Genomic DNA, 22,327 nt, shown 5'->3' on the forward strand with positions numbered 1-22,327 from the left:
GAGCATGGGTGAAGGCTTAGCTTCAATCCCCCATTATCCCCTTGACAGCAGCTGGGCCCAGTGGCAATTTGCTGCTAGTAGAGGTGAGCAGTAATTCAATACCCCAGCTCCACTCTGCAACATGTAGAGAATAGGGTGGAATTATCCTTCAGAGGGGGGTCTGATCACCATGCCTCCTAGAGCTGCTCCTGGGATGGTGCAGTTTACACACTGCCCTTTGCTCTGGGCTGGGTCTAAATTCAAAATACAGCCTCATGGGGCTGACTCCCTACTGCCTTCCACGGGGGGGTGTCATTTACACCTGCACCAAGGGGGAAGTGAAAACTCCCATTCTGCTTTCAGTCTTAAATCCACTGGGCACAGTGCACCAGCCCCCGACGCAAGGCAGGAGCAAGTGGGGTCCCTGTGCACACATCACCGCTGTACACCCCAGCCCCAGAAATCACAAGTCCCTTCCAGCGGGTGGCGGATGAGTTGCCCTGGCTAGAGTCTTTCAGCCTCAGCAGACTCATTCCCCTTTCATCGTCGATCTCACCGGAGCAGTCTTCAGATGTCCAGGTTCACCCCGCACTACTTTCCTGCCCATCTTGCTTAGACTGAGGAGTACCTTACTCACACGAGTAGTCTCACCGGCAGCCAGGAGACTATTCACAGAGCACCAGAGGGGACCCACTGAAGTCAATGGGAATTTTCCACTGACTTCAGCGGGCTCTGATCAGATTCCAAGTGTGGTACAATGCAGCGTGATGAAGGGCAGCAGAATCTGGCCCTGGGTTCACAGAACCCACAGGCTGGCTGGTCACTTCTCTGGACACTGAGCTGTAACAGCTGGCTCTGTCACTGTGTAGGTGAAAATGGAGCTTCCATAACCTCAGAGTATTAATATAACATGATGCGCTGCTCATGGTCTAACTAGTTCTGAAGAACGTTTACCCTGAGATCTCAGTAGATGGTCAATGTGTATTTTGCATATTCCAGATCCAATAAAAACTAGACATATTAAAAGCCCCGGCCTCCTTCCACTGGTTCTAATTTTCTAATTCCCTTCCCCTTCTGGAACAATTGCACCATCACTCTCGCAGTGATTTTTAATTCTGAATGATAACAATACCCTGGGGACTTCTTGTCTTTCTTGCTTTGGTTATAGTGATTTTAGCAGATGAAGAGCAGTTTACTTTAAGAAGAGTAAATCTGTTTCTTAACCATCACTCCAGGAATAATTCAGCAGCTGAGCATCCAATAAGTGTCCAGAGTGAATTGGAACATGAGAAATAACTGGCAGGTGAGGTTGTAAGGATTTGCTCTGGTGAGTTATCATGATATCAGGCACTTGAACCCTGCATGAAAATGTAAGGGAATAACTGCTGATTCATACTAGCAGGTGGATTCAGTTACTTCAGTCTGGATATAGGAGAGATTGAGGTCTGTCTTAAGGGCAGAGATCTGGGACAGATGTCCTGCAAAAGCAACTCCTCCTCTAGGAGCAGTTAATCTGGGAGAGAAAAGTTAGATGGAAATGCATGTTGTTGTTACTTGAATGATCAATAAAGCCAAACCCTAGTAAGGGGATACTCTCCTTTTGGGAGAGAACAGGGTCTTTCCAGCCCCTTCGGCAATATTCTCCAAGGACACAAAGCAATTAATCAGTGTGTGAACCAGAGAAATGTCCATTTTTTCTGTGGAACTCTCCCAAAAATTCACATGCAACTGTAGTAAATCATCGGTGTTACTAAGTCCTGCTGATATCTGGCATTCAGTATCGTAACAATAAAGAAATAACTCAATGCCCAATGTTGCACATTCAGTGCGGCCAGCGTTGGTACAGATGATTCAAGGGGCTGGATACTGTAACTAAGGGCAATTTTCAATTATAGAGATATTAGTGGGACTGTATCATAGTAAAAGGTCCAGCACTGTTAAAATAAATTCTTTTCTTATTAATGTCTCCATTGCTCCCTCAACAGTAGCGTGGTTCCACAGTGCCTGCAGCACAGAGCTGTGCCTAACTGGAACAGTCAAGACCAGGCAGCAGGGGGACCAAATCCTTTTTAATCTCTGTAAAGTGCCAGGCAAAATCAGTGCACTATATAGTGTCTTTTATGCAGGCCACAAATAAGGGGGGGAAATGGGGACATTTTGCCAGGGTCCAGTCCAAGGGTGGGACCCAGCCAGAGGCCCACAAGCCCATCGCCATGAGAAATAAATTAAGACTTAACTGTGAACGCATGAATGTGCCTAAATGTTATTTATACAGTCTCCATGAGTACGTTTGTACCTATGCATCTATCTGTGTGGGATGGGCTGGGAACCCATGTTACGAGTGTGCCCTGGGCCCAGCGAGATATTGCTTGGGGCCTGCTTTTATGTAAAAAATTATTTAAAATAGAATACATTAATAAAGACAACCCGTCTTTTCTTGCCATCTTCAGTCATGTGCAATATTACAACTCCTACTCTTTATGGGAATACATCACAGACTCTGTGGAGTGGTGTGTGAGTATCGTAATACCCCAAGGGAGTACTTGTTCCTAGCTTTTGTTTTCATTTATTTGAAGTACCATCACACTCCTCTAGCTATTTCCATGACTTGTCACTCTGCAACAACTCATGTGAAGGTCTTAACATGGCTGAAAGATTTCCCAACAAGGATTATAGAAATATAGTAGACTTGAAGACTATCATTCTTTGGGAAACATTTTTCAGCTTGGTTGCTAGGACTACAGCTGCAACCTCTTCCTCATAGAAGATGAGGGTTGGAAGGGACCCCAGGAGGTCATCTAGTCCAACCCCCTGCTCAAAGCAGGACCAACCCCAACTCAATCATCCTAGCCAGGGCTTTGTCAAGCTTATGGCAAGCCCTGGCTTGGGATCTTTCTTGGGTGTGTCAAGCCTGTTGCACTGAGTGCGTTCCAGATACTCCACATCTGGCTGGAAAAACTGACAGGTAGCCTGCTTCCCAGAGACTCCATACTGTTCTCGGTGAATAAGCACTTCCCTCAAGGTTCTTGAGGTATCTGTCTGCAGAGATCTGTATGATTAATTGCAAGTGCCCTTTAAACACTGTAAGGTGACCTGTATTTACAAGCAAATACGCCTCAGAGCCTGCATCTAGTTCCAGTCACTTCTAAGCATTTGACAAATCAATCTTGCGTCTCTGGTAGGGTCAGAAATGACAAACAACTGATCTCTTTGTTTCACATATTTATGGTGGTCTTTCATCAATGCAAACGCAGATTGACTTGCCTGGGTTGGGTATATGACCAAGTTCCCATGTGCTCCACAGCAAGATGGACCTAAATGTTGCAGCATGACCAGCTGGTACCTGTGGTACTCCAGTGCAGAAGAATGGTGATTCTGCAGCAGCTTCAGTTCAGTTCAAGTATGGAGTATGTTATTGAATTAAATATGAACCTGAGAAATTTAGTCTGTGTCAGGATCCTGGGCAAAGGTAGACAAGACACTAGTGGCTGAAGCTTGACAGTCAGGAACCGAAGCCAAGGATCACACCTGGAGTCAGAGTCAGGCTGAGGGTCAGTTTTGTGGTTCCAGGGTCGACTGGTGAGTCAGAATCCAAGTCAGAGCCAACATCAATCCCAGGTCAAAAGCAGGGTTCTCACAGCAGCTAGCCAGAGGCTCACACTGGTGCCTACTTCCTGGTATGCCCCCAGGTTTACAGGATCAAGGAGCTAATCTGGGATCGCCAAGACAATTGTCAGTCAGATTGCTCAAGGCTGAACTCATGGTGTGCAACCTCTGCGGACTATGGGTCACAGGGGGCAGCTGGGTTACAACTGCCACCAGGTGGCAGTGTGGGGATGTCGGTTGCCTGCAGGCCTGGGTTCAAGTCCTGATGATCCGTACAATATCCCTGTGTCATTTATTTTAACACTGAGTTCAATTTATTTGACACTGTCTCCATATTTTCAAGCTTTCTCATATTTTTGTATTAAGAACATACAATTACACCACAAAAGGGAGAAGCTATAAGTTTTTGGCATCTACTAGAAAAAGGAACAGTTAGGACTTTGGGCACCTGGGATTGCATGGAAGAAAGTTTGGGATTGTGGGATAAACATATTAGCTGAATGTTTCTACTAAAATGATCAACAACGAAGGAGTTAGCAATGTTGACAATTATATTGCTGTTAGGCTTCAGGGTTAACATACAACTGATGCCTGGGGCTGTTCACATATCTCAGAACTATTGTTTCAGGTTATTTGCAGACTCAGGAAGACATCATTGCACCAGTTTACACATGCTTCATGGACTAAGATAAGCCTGCTTTGTTGGTCAGAAACTGTTCTATTTAGTGTTTATTATTAACTGTCTAGCTGTGCCTCCTATTTAACTGGAATATACTTGGCCCAGTACATGTATTTTCATTCCTGAATAGTTTTTAGCTGCAAAGTAGTAATTTCCAGTGGCAAATGTGACAAGTACTTTGTTTATTGCTCCTGGCAAACTCAGCTATTCTGCGTCAAGCTGCACGTTCCCAGAGGTACCATTTAAAACACATTTTAATGATCTTTCCTTTCTTCCCCAGGCTGTATAGACTGTAAATATTCCCAAACAATCATTCTCAGTGGAAATGGGACAATTACGCTGTCCTTTCAATATATTGAGACCTTTCCTGTGCCTTGTTCATTCTTGCAGTGCAATACAGTACGTCCAGCTTTGGAAGATAAATGACATTCTACAAGGATTGACAGAACCATGCTGGCATGTCCAAACACAGCCTGGCTACAACTATAGTAGTATCGATATATTCTGGGACTCCTGAAGCACTGACTCCTTAGTGCTTAGCACCGACTCCTTAGTGCTTAGCACCGTTGCAAGGAGAGAGGATTGGCGGTAATTTCCAAGCACCAGGCAGTGCAGTCTCCTGTGGGATGGAATTCAAAGGGCAATCTTCTGAACTGATGCAGCTGCAACATTTGAAGGTTCCTGTCCACACTGGGGAGAATCTGCTGTGGTCTGGTCTGGTTCCCTCAACTAATGACCATGTCCTGGTCACTGTAATTAACCAGTACAGTCAGTGCCTGTAAAACATCTAGGACACCTATTGTGTGTAAATGCAAGGCATTGTACAGGCAGCAGAAGCTGCTGACAATGTAAGTAACACCACTTTATTCACAGTCTAGGGGAAGGGTGCCATAACCCTTACTCTGATCTGGGGAGGAGAGTTAAGACAAGGGAGAGTTAAGACAAGGGAGGCCTGGAGTAAGTAAAATTGATGACTGAGGATTGAGGTAACTGAGGGTACATCTACAGGGGATAAAAGCCCAGTGGGATGGCCGTGGCTGCCTCGGGTCAGCTGACTCAGGCTCACAGGGCTCAGAATTGCTGTGTAGATGTTTGGGCTCAGGCTCCGGGACCCTCCAGCCTGAGCCCAAATGTCTACACAGCAATTTTTTCAGCCCCAGAGCCCAAGTCAGCTGATCCAGGCCAGCCATGGGGTTTTAATCCCCATGTAGACATACCCTCTGTGACATGGGCCAGAGAGAACAGACTGAAGCCAGCAGTCTACATTTGTAGCAATCAGATCAGAGTAAAAACATTTAGGTTTAAAATCCTAAAAGGAGGGAAAAGAAAATATATACTTGCTTCAAATTTTTTTAATCTACCACTTTTATAAAATGAGAATACACAGACTATATAGATCTTCCTTGTTAGTACAATGCACAGAGACTACATAGCACCAAAGGCCAATATGAAATAACCTGGGTCATTTACAAGTGTGTCCGTTCTAGGTTAAGCTGACTGTACTTTCTACTTAGTTCCGCTGGAGAGCCCTTAAACAGTCATTTTAATCATTTATATTCTAGCTCTCCCTCTGACTTTCCCTGAAAACATGTTTGATAATTGGCATGTGGCCCTGATTATTATAGGGTAGGGGGCACCCTCTGCTGAGATACAAAACATCACTTGGAAATACCTCGATAAAAGGGCTACATTTAACGAAGTCAACGTACTTCTTCAAGAGGAATATCACGATTACCCATATGGACTTTGCTGTCTGTTCTCTGAGCCACGAAGACATGCTTGACACTTGGGCAGTTCTTTACAGCTTCATCCACAGTCTTCTTCAGCTCTATGACTCGTCCTCCCCTGACTCCCTGGTTGTAGGTAATGACAGCTTTGCATCCAGCTAACAAGAGAGAGATTTTGCAGACCTATCAGTTTGTTTTTCACTGCACACATCCTGTGTCACTAGTCATGGGAATGTTAAGTAAGCACATTACAGTGGTGCTGCTATTCAGAAATACTATCAGACAGCCACAGCCAAAATCACTGGCAAACACTCCCTGTAATCCTGATCCTGCCTTCAGTGAGTGGCCTTTCCAATCTCTAAGGTACAGGAGAAGAATTAGGGTCTGATTTGATGCCTACTAAAATCAGTGAGTCTTTTCACTGATGTTAGTACATATTGGATCAGACCCTTAGTGAGTAAACACCATCTTCTTCCACAAACTCTCCTATCTTTTCTATGGAACAGATGTTACAGCCCCTTCACACCTTCCTCTGAACCCTGATCCCAAGTAAATTCAGTGTCCTTTGGGTTTTTTTTAAAGAGCTGCCAGTGGATTTCTAGCACCTAGTTAGCTCATGCTGGGTTTTCAAGATTTCTAGATTTTCCTGGGAGCCATAATACAACTGCAACACTTCAACATAGCACTTCAGATTGCAACACATTTCTTGCTATGTTATTTACGTAGCAGATGTACAGCTGTAAAATAAAAGAATGTTGATCCATAACTCCTACACTAATTACCAGAAATAAGAGAGAAGCTAAAACCCTTACATGCCCCACCTATATTACCTTCCATTCAAACACCCCCTGCCAGATTTAATTCCTCATGCTAGCCATGCAGAAAGATGACTTTTTAAAAGGCGTATTTGTAATAACAGCAGTACCTAATGTAATAAGACAGACCTCTGCCTTTTGATTCTTTGGTTCTGTGTTGTCTATCGCTGCTTTGTCTAACTACACAGAAGCTCTTTGAGATAGCAACTGTCTCTATATGTTTGTACAGTGACTAGCACAATCGGGCCCCGATCCATAACGGGGGCCTTCAGGCACTTCAGGAATACAAATAAATAATTATACACTGCAGAGTTAGCATTCCACAAGAATGCACTAGGAAATGGTCACTTCACTGTAAGAGAACATAACCAGCCTCCCTGCGAGAGGTCCTAGTTTTCCCTATGGTTTAAACATTATTTGACAGCAATTTAAAATTAATTGAATGTTACAGAGATTTTAAAAGTTTATTAAACCTACAGCAGTTCATGCCTCGAAAGCATAGGCAGCCGATGCTGTGACAGTACTCTGATACTTTGCTAAGGAGAGAACTGAATTGCCCAGCAAGGTGGGAATAAGCCAGCCATATTCTGTGTGTGCCTTTCTTTGAAAGTTGAATGTTGAATCTGGATCAAAGGATCAATCCTTCAAGGAGCAAAGCACTTTCCTAATATGTTTGTTCATCTTTTAACACTACTTACAGTCAATGATCCTCCCAGCTAAAGATTCTGCACTGAATCCAGCAAAGACCACTGTGTGAACAGCACCAATTCTGGCACAAGCCAACATGGCAGCCACCGCCAGCGGAGTCACAGGCATATAGATTGCAACCCTGTCCCCTTTTTGTACTCCATATTTCTTCAGTGTGTTGGCAAGACGGCAGGTTATGTCCAGAAGTTCCCTGCAGCACAGAAAAAGATTTTTGTGTCATTTTCACCTGCAAGCTGCTTTACATCCATTTACTCACAATGAAAGACGTAGGTCTACACAGAACAAGGGTATGAGCCTGAACCCAGAGGGTCATGATGGGCAACTGCTCATCCACCTTCAACGCTCCCACAAGGTTCAAACTTCTCTGGGGATGGCTATGCCGCACATGAAGATGTGACTGTATCATGGGTAGGTATACCCGAGCTAACTTTATCCCCAGCTAGCCCAGGTAACAGTCATAAAGGTGGTGACATGGACTTCAACACAGGCTAGCAACCCAACTGAGTATGTCCCCAGGGTCCCTGGCTGGCTTCACTGGTCTTGGACACTAGGAGAGGTATGCCACATCTTGCCTTGCAGTGTAGAAGCTGTTGGGGAACCGGTGAGACAGCCCCGGCTGAAATGCCAGCAGTTCTCAGTCTATGCCCGGATCTGTATCACCTTTATATCAGATGTAAATAGTGCAATCTCCCATCTCCTAGCCAAAAATCAACACCTGCAAGTAATCAATGCTGCACTTAGAAGAGAAGCTGAGGAGGCAGCCACAAAATATCTCAGAGGAGGCTGTTCAGAGATATGTGGAGGCAAGAAATTGATTGGTCATGTGGTCACAGAGTGAATATGGACACAGATTCTCTTTAACGATAGGGTAACACATTTCGACGTATAGACTTTCAGGCCAGAAGGGACCATCATGATCATCTAGTTTGACCTCCTGCACATCAGGCTACTGGATTTTTAATCAAGCTAATACGTTAATATAGGAATCGTGGCCTATGCCAGCTCACTGTTCCAAGCTGCCTAGTCATTTCTCAATTCAAGTCACCACCTGGGTAAGATAACAATTTAAAAATAATCAAGGGTTTTCCAAACAGCTAACTTTAGTCCCCACTCACATCTGCTATTCTCACAAACATCTTCCATTTTCTGCAGATGCAGAACACCTGGCCATGCAATTTAGGAAAGGCCACCCCCAGAACTAGTGTTTCACTCTGCCTCCATCTCTCTAGAGAGTGCACAGCATCCCTTCCATGAAGTTTATTAGACATGCTTTCATCAGAGAAGCTGTTATTGTATACTGTCTTTAATCCAGGTGTGCATCTGTACTGGTGATAAAGTCAATGGGAGCTGCATATGCAGATCAAGTATACGGTCCTAAGCATCCAAACTGCATTAAGAGACAATGGAATGTGTGTACCTTTCAAAATCACTTGGAGGCAGAGACTGAATTGCAACAAAAATAACTCCTCTGTCTGTATAGGATAATATATTGATAAACTGGAGATGGTTCAGAGAAGAGCCATGAAAATGATTAAAGGATTAGAGAACATGCCTGTACTGATAGAATCAAAGAGATCCATCTATTTAGCTTAACAAAGAGAAGACTAAGGGGTGATTTAATTACAGTCTATAAATACCTATGCTCCTTACAATGTAGTTTCACAATGGTCTGACATTATTTGGTATGGTATTACAGGGCTTCACTGTCACAAAAACAAAAGCACAATCCACCTCCTTGTGGGAAGAAACCCAAAAGCACTCAGAACAAGCACAAATGCACTATTCACACTGCCTGCCCATGTCACACGTTGGGTCAATGGCAAAAATGTTCCTCTAATACACAAAACAGACAGCACTGCACGCTTCACAGACTGCAATTTCTTGTACATTTCCATTGGCATCTGTACTGTGGAGAACAGACCAGAACAGCCACACCTTGGGCCAAAATATTGTCATGTTTCACAAACAAAATAGGTCTAAGAAAGGTTAATGCTTGGATTGAAGAACTGCAAGAGAAACCCAGATTGCTCCAGTATTGATAAAGGAGCTAGCATGAGCCAGTAGCCATAGGGCTAGGAAAAGTTCTGAGACCCCCTGAAGGCAGTTGGGGCTTGAAGCTACTGATGCCATTTCAGCTCAGGAAACAACAGCCATGGGGCAGGGTAAGAAGGTTACATATGAGGAAAACTACGTTCTGAAATTCTTTGGATATTGGCGTCTGTGAGATTAAAATATCTGATCTCCCCTAGCATCACACTGGTACCTTGGGGGTAGTACTGACTCAGACAAGAAAGTACCCTCTGGTAACTCACCCATACCCATCTCTGCAGCACAGCATCCCCTATCACCACATTAGGTCCAGGGATGGTTTCAAGTTTTTTTTTTTTGCCAGAAGCTCAAGATATTTTACATCCAACCATTAAAAAGGAAAACTGATTCTGTCCTACTCTCCCTTGCCACTCTTCCACTTGCCAGCAACACCTCTACCCAACCACACTTCACTATGAATTAACAACCCAACCTTACACAGGGTATGTCTGTACTACAGAGACTATGGCAGCAGAGCCCAATAGTGCAGATGCAGCTGACACCAATGGAAGGGAGGAACGTCACCTCCCCAAAGGACATGAGCTGCACTGACGGACGCAGCCTTTTGCAATATAGCTGCATCTACATAGGGTCATATTAGCGTGGCTCAGCTGGTCAGGTTTCACACCCCAACTGACATCGGTGTGCCTGTATAACTTTCAAGTGTAGTGCGAGCCTCAGCCATGCACAGCACTCCTGGTAGCACAGCATTTCTAGCACCGTGCTGGATGTTCATTACAAGAGGAATCCCCTGAGGTTGTAAACAGCGTGGTCCCCCAATATTTTAAGTTACAGCCTCCATCTGCATGGAAGAGGGTGGATGAGTTGTAGGCATACAGAGGGAAAAGGGGGAGACAGGATAAAATCCCATGACATTTCATCCAAGAAACAGGAAAATTAGCCTCAAATCCAAAATGGGCAATTAGACTCTGTACTCCTGGATTCCCCCTACAATTTTAACTGGACAGAATATTCTAGGAACATAGGAATGCAGAAACTTAGGATGGGCCCTGGGGGCCATCTAGGCTAGTATTCTGTCTCTGACAGTGGCCAGCACCACAGGCTTCAAAGGAAGGTGCAAGAACCCTGCAGTAGGCAGATGTGAGGTAACCTGCCCCTTACATTACGCTTCATCCTGATCTCTAATAGCTAGAGATAGCTAATAATAGCTGGCCAGAGTATAATCTGGATCATTGACAGCTGTGTCCCCTTAATTCCCTAGCCTGGAGTGGTTTTTACACTGCTTTGCTGTAAGAACATCCATTCCTGGCCTGCTCACACAACCATTAGCCTGCAAATTCACCCCCAGCTAAATACATGAGCACCCTGACCAGTCACTCCTGCAGTACAGACAGGGTGACATCTGCAAATTCTTGGCCCTAGTCTTGTCCCCCCAGAAGTGTGCATCTTGTACTGTCCAGCACACTACTGAACAATGCAAGCTCACAGAAAGACCATCATTTCATCAAAGCCTTGTTATCCCACATGGAATTCCTCACACACTTTAAGCCAAACACACCGGTTAAGATAAAACAGTAAAATAAGTTTATTAATTACAGAAAGATAGATTTTAAGTGGGTACAAGTGATGATGCATACAAGTCAGGACCGGTTACAAAAGAAAATAAAAGAGTAAAATGCCAGCTAACACCTTACTTCACAAGCTAAGTGAATGTAAAAGCAAAGTTTTTTTCTCACCACATGCCGCAGTAAATGTCACAGACGGGGTCTCCTACCATCCTGGGACCCCTTCCTTTAATCCAGTTCTTATTCTTAGACCATGCTCCCCTCTTTGAGGATTAGCCCCAGATGGGATGCAGGTGACAAGTAGTCTCTTGTGGACATGAAGGTTGAACCGTTCCCGTGATGAAATGTAAATTTCTCATTCACACCTTCCCGGAGAATGGCTGCTTAAGCATGTGATAGCTCTTTCATGTCTGGCTGGAGCACCAGTGTGCCTTTGTCTCTGAAAAACTGGCTTGGGCCTAATTTTCTTAACCTTGGAGCTTGTTCTAACAGTGCTACAAAGCAGAATCTTATAATGTCACATACCATGTTGATACACATATTTTACCAGGACAATAATGTTCAGCAGATTATGAATTTTCAAATGATACCTCACAAGGCATACTTTGTACAAAATGTATCCCAATCTTGTAAAAGTGGTCAATATAATAGCATAGAACAGCAGATGAGGGGTAATCTGCCCCCTACATTAGGTCTCATCCTGATCTCTAATAGCTAGAGATAGCTAATAATAGTTAGCTTAAGTCTGAAAGCACAACATTTAATATCCTTTCCAAGATTTTTGTTAGCAACACGTCTTCTAACTCAGGCTATTCTTGTTATCCTTATAAATGTCCAACCTTTTTTTTTTTTTTTTTTTGCTTAATCTTGATATGTTCTTGCTAAACCTCATCAACTTCCTTGCAATGAGTTCCCATGTTCTTTATTACTTTTTGTTCTAAAACATCACATAATGGGAATAAATAATCTGATCCACTTTATGATGCTTTACACAGAAAGGCCTCATAGAAATGAGAGCTATATAGGCCTACAGACAGTGCTGTGTGCAGGTGGGCCCCTGCGGTCACAGAATGCAACAATTGTACAGTTCATTTATTCCAATCATTTGGCTTCAGAGTCCTCATTTCAATGTAATTTTTAAACAAACATGATCATCAGGACTCATGGCACAAATTACTGTTACTTTAACACTAAGTCAAAATGTCAGAACATCAGGCTTCCTGGTACAGTTCAGAAAGAACTTTTTTACACTCTGATAATAAATCAAACAAAATTTAGCAAAACAAACAGAAATTGGTTTTGCTGATCAGCTGGGCAGTACAGGAGGAAATGAGCCCCAAGCAAATGGTTGTGAACAAGCAAGAGGACAACCACTTAACAACAATGAACAATGAGAATGAAAATATATCTGTCTTTTAGTAGGTTACCTGCTTTCCTGAATAGATTGCCAAAAAGCTCTGATTCAGAAGTTATATTCCAATTGTTTAAATGTTTATTAATTTAGCTCTCAGGAACAGCATTTGTAACAATATATAGGGACTCTCATGACTGATGGGGAGTTTTTATTTGCTAAATGACTGAACTTGAATGAGTCAATAAGCACTAAGGAACAGTTACATAACCTTAGGCTCTTTATTCCATTGACCAGTTAACTTTACATTCCCCTTTGCACCTTAAAAGTACAGAAGAGGTGGACAGACCCACAGCTGCTAATCCACTGTCACGCTGTCCCTTCTTGGACATGGAGTCCCTGATGGAAGAGCCTGGAAGGATAGATGCCTATTAAAAGGTGTGGCAGCAGGAAGCTACAAGGAAGACTAGCAGGAAGCTACTTCTGCAAGTCTTCTGTTTCCCATCTGGGCTACAGAGCACCTGCCTCCTCCCACAAGCAGACATACTCTGTGGGACTGAAAAACCATCAAAGGGGAATAACGTATGCTGTTTTAAGCCCTGTAATTCCCAAAGGACTTGAAGGAAAGAGAAGCTGGGGAAAGTGACTATTTTTTAGACTCTCTCACTCTTCTTTCTGGCAGCATCAACCTGCTCCATCAAGCTGTGCAGAACAGAACTCCATCATAACAGACCTGGAGAGAAAAGAGGCATCTGTGGGAAATGGGCATTTACCCCAGAGCTGCTTTTCTCATCTCCACACAAAAGGAGCACAGGAAAGAACTGTTACTTACCTTGTAACTGTTGTTCTTTGAGATGTGTTGCTCATGTCCATTCTGATTTAGATGTGTGTACGCGCCACATGCACCAGTGTCAGAAATTTTTCCCCTAGTGGTATCCGTAGGGCCGGCTCAAGCACCCTCTGCAGCGGCATGCATATGCGCTTGTATATATAGTGCTGCCAGCTCCCCTCCCACTCAGTTCCTTCTTTCTGGAACTCAGACAAAGGGGTCGGAGGGTGGTCTTGGAATGGACATGAACAACACATCTCGAAGAATATCAGTTACAGGTAAGTTCCAGAGGGGTAGCCGTGTTAGTCTGTATACAGAAAAACAACGAGAGTTCTGTAGCACTTTAAAGACTAACAAATTTAATTTCTGCAGGCATAAGGTTTCATGGGTTGTAACCCACTTTGTCAGATGTAAGGAATAGAAATCACATAGGAGGCATATATATACATATTCAAGGGTAAGTAACAACAATGGGGAAGGTGGATAAAAGCAAAGTCCATTCAGTTAGAGTAGTTGAGGCCTATTCACAACCATTGATTAGGAGGTGAGATTGTGTGATCAGTAATTGTCATATGTATATATATGCCTCCTATGTGATTTCTATTCCTTACATCTGACAAAGTGGGTTACAACCCACGAAAGCTTATGCCTGCAGAAATTAAATTTGTTAGTCTTTAAAGTGCTACAGAACTCTTGTTGTAGTTACAGGTAAATAACCGTCTTTTCTTCTTAGAGTGCTTGCTTATGTCAATTCGAAGTAGGTGATTCCCCAGTCAGACCAAGGCGGTGGGGTCGGAGCTCAGAGAACTACAGACCGAATGCAGCGTTATCTCTGGCTTGTCGAGTGATCGCATAATGAGCAGCGAAAGTATGGATGGTGGACCACGTGTCTGCTCTACAGATGTCCTGAATTGGGACTTGGGCCAGATAGACTGCTGATGAGGCCTGGGCTCTCGTCGAATGGGTCGTAAGCTTAGGAGCTTGCACTTTCACCAAGTCATAACAGGTCCTGGTAATCCATGAAGAAACTCTTTGGGAAAAGACCAGAAGAACCTTCATCCTTTCTGCCAGCGCCATTAAAAGCTGGTTGGTCTTTCTGAATGGTTTGGTTCTCTCTATATAGAAGGCCAGTGCCCTCCTGATGTCCAGGGAATGCAGTCTACATTCCCGACTGTTAGCATGCGGCTTCAGGTAGAAGACTGGAAGGAAAATATCCTGGTTTACCTGAAACTGGAACACCACCTGGGATCATGTGCAATGTTGGCTTTCCATGGCAATGCACGAGGCACTTGCCACTGAGTGGGAGGGCTGGTCTCTTGTGCCCAAAGCCATCGAGTGAGATATCACTGAGAGGGACCCTTGAGCCTGGTTGTACACTCAAAGTGTCCAAAACGGCCATTGAGATAGCATCTGCCACTGAGGGGCCCAGGGTACCCCAAAGGGTTGTGTCTCCCATCCACACTGCCTGCTACGGTGCCGGCTCCTCCGTGAGGCATGACTCTGCCTCGGAGTCAGATGAGAGTCGCTTGCTCCTCGGCGACCATGGGGGGGCGGTGCCGGGGGGATCTCGACCTAGCCATCATGGCCAGTTTGCCCAGGGATGGCACCGCAGGTCTCTTCGGTGCCGTGTCATGCTCCCAAGAGCGATTAGATGGTAGTGGAGGAGCCGTCTCCTCGATAAGCTCTTTGGCCACCTCAAATGTCTCTGGAGTGGAGGGAAGCTGGATATCATCCTCCTCCTCCTTCTCCTCATGCGGGGAGTCCACCGGTACCAGACTCGATGATGCTTTTCTCTGGCCCGGAGTCAACAGTACCCAGGTCGAGGGCTGGGGGCTCAGGTGTCCCGGCAAGGGTCACAACCTGGTAGCCTCCGCAGGCTTGGACTTAGGTGTTGGAGAGCACCCTCTGTCCCTGCTCCTCTTCTGCGGCTGCAGGGAATGGGAGTGGTGCCGCTTCTCAAACCATGCTGGGCCCCTCGATGCCAAGGAGGTTTGTCTGTGCCGCAGCTCCTTCGGTGCCAGGGATGTCTGCCGGTGCCGAGGCTCATTCAGTGCCGTTTCCTTTCTTGCCGCCGGCTGTTTCGTAGAGGCCGGGGCACTCCTCCCCGACACCAGTGAGCCTGCTCTTCGCTCTGCAGGCCGAAGGGCAGCCTCCATTAGTAGGAACTTTACGCATTGGCTTCGTTCCTTTTGGGTCCTAGGCTTGAAACTTCTGCAGATCTTGCACTTCTCTTTTAGATGAGACTCCCCGAGGCACTTCAGACAGGCCAAGTGCAGGTCATCCCTTGGCACAGGCTTCAAGCAAGACCCACAGGACTTAAAGCTAGGCATACCGTGTCCCGGAGGGAAGGAGAGGCTAACAACCTGCTAAATAGGGTACTTAACTTAACTGCACTAATTAACTACAACTATCTAAATGAAATAGTAAAACTATTTACAGGTACTTAAGTAACAAGACATGAGGGAAGCACTTGCTAGGCAAGAGCAGCAACCTTCCAGCAACCGTCAGGGGCGGTAAGAAGGAACTGAGGAGGCGGGGGGTCAGCAGACCCCTATATAGAGCGCCATAGCAGTGCGACTGAAGGGGGCACCAGAGCCAACCCTGCAGGTACTTCTGAGGGAAAACTTTCCAGCAAACTGTGCACACAGCATGCGCACAGCTACTTGGAATCGACATGAGCAAGCACTCGAAGAAGAAGGCCACCTTCCAGGACGAGTGCATGAGTGAGCAGGAGGCCAACGGTTCAAAAGGCAGAGCAGTGGGTCGGGACAGAACAACATTTAAGTCCCACTGGGGAACTGGCTCTCTAATCAGAGGGAAGAGCCTTTCCAGCCCTTTAAGGAATCTAGCTGCCATTGCATGGGGAAAAAACTATCTGCCCTGTATCGGTGGGTGAAAAGCCAATATCGCTGCCAGATGAACTTTGACAGACAAAAAAAATAAGTCTTCCTGTTTCAAATAAAGTAAATAGTCCAGGATCACCTGATAGGAGGCGAAGCACCTCCATTTTGCTAGGTAGGATGCCCTGGTGGAAGGCTTCCTACTTTCCAACAGTATTCTGTGGACCTGGGCCGAACAGTGACGCTTTTCCCTGTTCAGCCATGAAGCATCCACGCCATCAGATGCAGGGAGGCTAGATCATGGTGAAGTAACTGACCCCTTTCCTGGGAGATGAGATCTGGGCACAATGGCAGAAACCAAAGACGAGCCGCCAATAGATCCAACAGCATCCCGAACTAGTGTTGGTGTTGGGGAGGAGTGGCCGGAGCACTGGCTATGTCTTGACCATGTCTTGACCTTCGGTTTTCTGTAAGGACTTGAGTGGTGCCGGGGCTCTGGTGACCTGCTGCATGCTAGCGATTCCTGACGACGCAGGCTCGGTGAACTGCAGGGCTCCAAAGATTGACGCCAACACTCAGCGGATCAGTGCCAGTGCTCTGGGGATCAGCGCCTAGCATCCGGAGACCAGAGGCATGAACCCAATCTCTCTCAGCGCGGTTCTGGAGACTGGTGCTGAGAACCCGATGAGTGCCATGAGACTGGCGAGCGGTGACCAGTTGACAGGGGCGGGGCGGTTATGTAGTCACTAACATCCCTTTTAAGGGACCCCTGCCAGAGCGTCCACTCCTCGGTGCAGGGGCCTATCCTCTCGTGGGATAGGTGGCACCGGCATGGCCAATAGGTCCTTCATTGCCTGGAATGCCTCAGATGTGGAGGGGACCAATAGGTGACATGGGCTTCTGCCACTCCCCGGAGATGGCGGCAGTGTGGGTACCAGGCTCGATGCCCACACAGGTGGACACCCCTTCCGGGCTGATTCTGGCTTCCCTGAACTTTTCTTAGCCAGCTTTGGTGCCGGCAAACACTCCTTCCCTGAATGCACCTTCTTTTGGCGCTTCTTCGGCACCAGGGATGCTGAGCAGTGCCAGGTCAACTCCGACTCCGGAGGAGCGCTTCTTGTCAACGCTGCAGTACTCAATCCCAAGTCTGATCGCGGCTCCGATGCCGGTCTGAGCGCTGCCTCCATCAGAAGAGCCTTAAGTCTAATGTCCCGGTTCTTCTTAGTTCTTGGGTGAAAGCTCTTACAGATCTTACATTTCTCAGAGACGTGAGCTTCCCCCAAGAACCTTAAAGAGCTCTGATGGGGGTCACTCGGTGACACAGGCTGCTTGAATAAAACGCAGGGTTTATACCCCGGGGACCAGGGCATGCCCCTACCCTGGGAACATTCTAACTAGTAAACCTACAACTAATGAACTAACCAACCAACTTTTAAAAACTATATATACTAACAATAGCTAGAAATAGCTAGATTCACTAGGAAAAATGGAGACTTGAGAGAGCAAGAGAGTTGTTACAACCCTGTCACAGGTGGAGAAGGAACTGGGGAGGGGGGCCGGCAGCGCTATATATACAAGCGCATACGTGCGCCGCTGCAGAGGGCGCTAGAGCCAGCCCTAAGGATACCACTACATGTGCATGTGGTGCGCACACACACCTAAATCAGAATGGACATGAGCAAGCACTCGAAGAAGAACCTAACAAGAACTACCCAAAGTGAAGATAAATTATGAAGGTTATAAGCAAGTGGCCATAACAGAACCTGGCGGGATGATTCTCGTAACTGAAATGTCCGTACAGATGGATACAATATTTATAGAAGAGATGGAAGGGCAAAAAGGGATGGAGCGGGTGGGGATGGAGTTTTACATCAAAACTTTTACACTGCAAGGGAGGTAACTGACAATGCAGGGTGTTGTGGGTACATTCTTTGGATGCTAGGTGAAAGCCCGGCGGGATCTAAAACAAACCACCAGAACCAGAGGAGAATGAACAATCTTGGAGGAACTAACAAGGTCTCAGCTGCAACACAGTGGGTTTATAGGGAAGCCTAACACTCTATTGGCCAATCAAACAACATGTAACGTGTTCTCATGCAGAAGGAAGGAAAGAGAAACCATCTGGATGTATGAAGCAAGTGACAAAATAATAAGGATGCTTTCAAACAGTGATCATAAGCTCCTTGAAGTCAGCACATCAAAGAATGGGTTTATGAAGAAAGGGTGCTAGATTTTTGGGTAAGTCAGACATTTAGTGAGTATTATGTAATAAAAGGAAGCATTAGCGTCCACCAATCTAAGAGAAAGCTGGGGAAACCTTAAAGACACTCTAGTTTATGACACAACAGATTGCAGTTCCCCTGAAAAAGCAGATTCCAAGAATTAAGAGCTGGACAATGAGGCTTCACAATAGGGCTGCTTAAAGCTCTGCAGTTAAAAAAACAACAACCTGTACTGGAAATGAGAAAGGGGGAGGGAACCAAATTCACTGAGTCGGTTACAGCCTGCAGAGAGAAGATAAGGACAGCAGAGGCAAAACGAACTCCTGCTGGCAAATGGGGCTAAGGGGAATAGGAAGGGCTTTTACAAATGTAAAAGAAGAGATCTGGGAGACAACAGGTCCATTAATAAGTGAGGATGGGGATAAAATTAATGATGAACCCAAAAGGGAGGAGTTTCTGAACTCTCTTCTCAAAAATCGGTCTTCAGTAAGAAAAACAGAGACAAGAAGTTGGAGGAATGAGTTGAAATGAAGGATTGACACCAGCACAAAACTGGCATAATCAGCTCACAAAATATTACTTGAAAAATGAATTCCCACTAGCCTGGATAGCAGCATAGTCAGGGGACTAAATGGCCATAAACAAATAGTTAAATGTCCGTTTGGGGGAGGATATCTCGAGTGGCTTAATCAAGGACTAGGACTAGGCCTAGTTTTATCTAACATCTGCAATAATCATCTGGGAGAGGAAACTTGTTACCACAACCACTGTCTCTAGGCTCAGGCCCCTTCTAAACCACACATACACAGTTCAGTCTCCAGCAGAGGTAAAGGAATTTGGAGGAGAGGGGGTGGGGGGATTATATTACATTTTTTTTAAATTAAAAATTACCCACATGGAAGTTAAGTCTATAACTGAAGAACCACGCTAGCAACACTCAGATGCTCTCCACCACAGTGCTGCATGCTTAGCCTATTCTTTTGTTGAAGTTGACATGGCACTATTAGGAATATTAGCAGGAGGAAGCTAAAGTGCACATTCCTGCCTGCTAAGAAGCAACAGCACTGCTCTCACAGCTGGCTCCATGGCCATGGGCCGGGTCTAAAGCCCACTGAAGTCAATGGGCTTCCAAGTCTTTCCATTGATTTCAAAGGGCTTTGGTTCAGGCTTCCTGTGTGGATGACCCAGGCCAGAAGGAAGCAGGGCTACTGAAATAACCATCACTTTCTTCCTTGAAATATGATTGGTTGTTTTCCTTTTCTCCTGAATGCTTGATGAATTCTGTGCAAGCTCTCAGAGCTGGCCCTAGTAATCACAGCAACATCTATTGGCAAAAGCACAGAAAACTGTTTAACCAAAGGCCACCAGTACTTGCCTGAGGATCCACAGATGATAGTCTTGGTTTGAGTCCCATGTACAATGTTAATAAAAGGAAAAGCAACCTGTTATATCTTTTTATTAGAAGAGTAACTCTAGTTCCTAACCAACTGCCCCCTTCCCCTCTTTTTCTTTTACCAGTAAAAGTTTGGAATTGGTTATAAATCTTTTTTTCTTAGACACTCAAAAGGTAACACTGCCAAACATCATGGCATTGTTTCAAAGGCAGGTGTCATTATAAGCAAAGTGCTGCAGGATTATCCCACATTTGTTCTTAGGAACATTACAATAAGTTTCGGGCCCTAAAAGGGTACAATTTTGATTTCACGTGTAAGTGAATTTAGTAGGAGCAATGTGTGCAGTTTTACCCTAAATGATCAAATTTTGTAAATGCAATTGGTGGGGTTAATACATTTTTAGTACCACATCAACTGTTGTGTATTTTCAAGTTAGATCATTTGAGATAATGCCCCCAAATTTGCCCTTACAGAATGGCACCCCAAATTAGCTTTCTTTTGTTTTACTGTTACTACAGTGAGGCTAAAGCTTTAAATATCTAATAATGCATAATAGGTCTGAGATACTGACCTTCTTGATCAGCAAAGATAAATTGAAGTGGAAATTAAACTCAGTACAAGATATACTACTGTTTTAAATCTGATTTTTTGAATGACAGCCTCAATCTAAGAACCTAATTTAAAAAATAGATATGTAGTGCATTTTCACTTTAAATCAAAGATGAATACTATGCCCTAAACTACCTACTGCCAACTCACAGAGGATGTACAGAGTTCCATAACTTGTTCAGTCAGAAGATTGGTACCAGGGACAACTGTCCAGCTGAAATACTGATTTATTAAAAAATCAAATCTCCTTTACTTGGGTTACTACTAGTACGTTAGATTATTAAAAGTGAAAGTTTTGTAAAATGCAATTTACTTTTCTGCTATTCATTCTGTTTATTTGTCTTACTCATCTTGGTCAACGAAGACAAACGAGACAATTTCACTTTTATTGCTAGTTAGTTTCAATATTTGTTTTTAATTATTATTTTAACATGAAAAATATTCTTATAATATTAGATTTTTTAAAACTTTTTTTAAAGCAAAAGTTCATTTTTGGCCCAAATTAACTGAAAGTGTCCCTGTAACCTCTGTAATGTAAATCTGTACATCCTGTGTAAAAAGAGAATCTTTTTATACCACTTTCAATTCAATTCAATTTTCATATTACAAATGTGTGTTTGTTTCCACCTTTCTGTATTCTTGCATACAATAGGCTACCCTGACTATATATGCAAAAGGCAGTGCAGCAAGTCAACAGGCTGCTCTTCGCTCCATCCACTAGAACAGGGATCCTGTTCTGTTGCTGTACTGAATTTCATGCAGACCAGGCCAGCATGCTGCAGAAATGCATTCTGCAGCTGTTCTCAGGAACAGCTTGTTCACTACTACTGCTGGCTACTTCTTGTTTTGAACAGCTGATCATGTGCTTGCAGAGTTTCTGTTGACCACATTTTTTCCAGGAAGCCACAACTCTTCTAGTGAAGTGGCTTTGTCTGTGACTTTAGCCATATTCCTTTTCACTGTGTTGATTCCATCATGACTTCCACACCCACCCTCCGTCCCCGCTGTCAGAGTCGGCAGAAAGAAGAGACTGGGGGCCCTCGGGGCCGGCGGCACCTGATATACCGCTGCATGAGTGTGGCACTCCAGGGGGCGCCTGAGCCAGCCCTATGCAGCTTGCTAAGGGCAAAAAAGTTCTGGGAACCAGTGCACGGGGCGCGCACTCACCTATATTGGAATGGATAAGGGGGCTGAAGCACATGACTTGTGAGGAGAGGCTGAGGGAACTAGGCTTGTTTAGTCTGCAGAAGAGAAGAATGAGGAGGGATTTGATAGCAGCCTTTAACTACCTGAAAGGGGGTTCCAGGGAGGAGTTCTCAGTGGTGGCAGATGATAGAACAAGGAGCAACGGTCTCAAGTTGCAGTGGGGGAGGTCTAGGTTGAACATTAGGAAAAACTTTTTCACTAGGAGGGTGGTGAAGCACTGGAATGGGTTACCTAGGGAAGTGGTGGAATCTCCATCTTTAGAGGTTTTTAAACTGAGGCTTCACAAAACCCTTGCTGGGATTATTTAGCTGAGGTTAGTCCTGCTTTGAGCAGGGGGTTGGACTAGATGACCTCCTGAGGTCCCTTCCAACTCCATGATTCTATGATTCTATGACTTAAATATTGTGCATGCTGCAGGACCAGATTATGAACCCGTGACTCCCACTGGTGAGTGGTTACTTGAACAAGAAGTCCCATTCAAATCAGTGGTACTACTCAGGTGAGTAACTCTGCACTAGTGAGTAAAGTCTCCAGAATTTGTGAATTGTACGTGTTTTTATTTCTCCGCCCTTACAGACTTCCCTAGGTACATATTTTTATCTACTTAGACTAGGCTGTGACTTGGACTACTTACACCCACACAAGGGAGCAGGAGGGAATGAGAACAAATGCTAACATCTGTTTTCAATTTTTTTCCATAAACATTTGAGCCAATAAACTAGATTGCTCTAATTCTGCAGAAAGCAAA

At 44.8% G+C, this 22,327-nt stretch overlaps 1 protein-coding gene across 1 annotated transcript in view; it reads right to left on the minus strand.

Moving 5' to 3' along the window:
- ACSS1 (acyl-CoA synthetase short chain family member 1) overlaps window positions 1–22,327 on the minus strand; it is an 83,491-nt gene that overhangs the window by 38,255 nt on the left and 22,909 nt on the right. The window contains exons 3-4 of the mRNA XM_067532938.1: window positions 7,505–7,704; window positions 5,974–6,149 (exon numbers count right to left, since the gene is read on the minus strand). Of these exons, the coding sequence (XP_067389039.1) occupies window positions 5,974–6,149; window positions 7,505–7,704 (376 nt within the window). The remainder of the gene's footprint in view (window positions 1–5,973; window positions 6,150–7,504; window positions 7,705–22,327) is intronic.

This window comes from Emydura macquarii, unplaced genomic scaffold, assembly GCF_026122565.2.
Source record: "Emydura macquarii macquarii isolate MOO-44397 ecotype Brisbane River unplaced genomic scaffold, CSIRO-AGI_Emac_v2 contig_3305, whole genome shotgun sequence".
In the NCBI taxonomy this organism is placed as follows: Eukaryota; Metazoa; Chordata; order Testudines; family Chelidae; genus Emydura; species Emydura macquarii.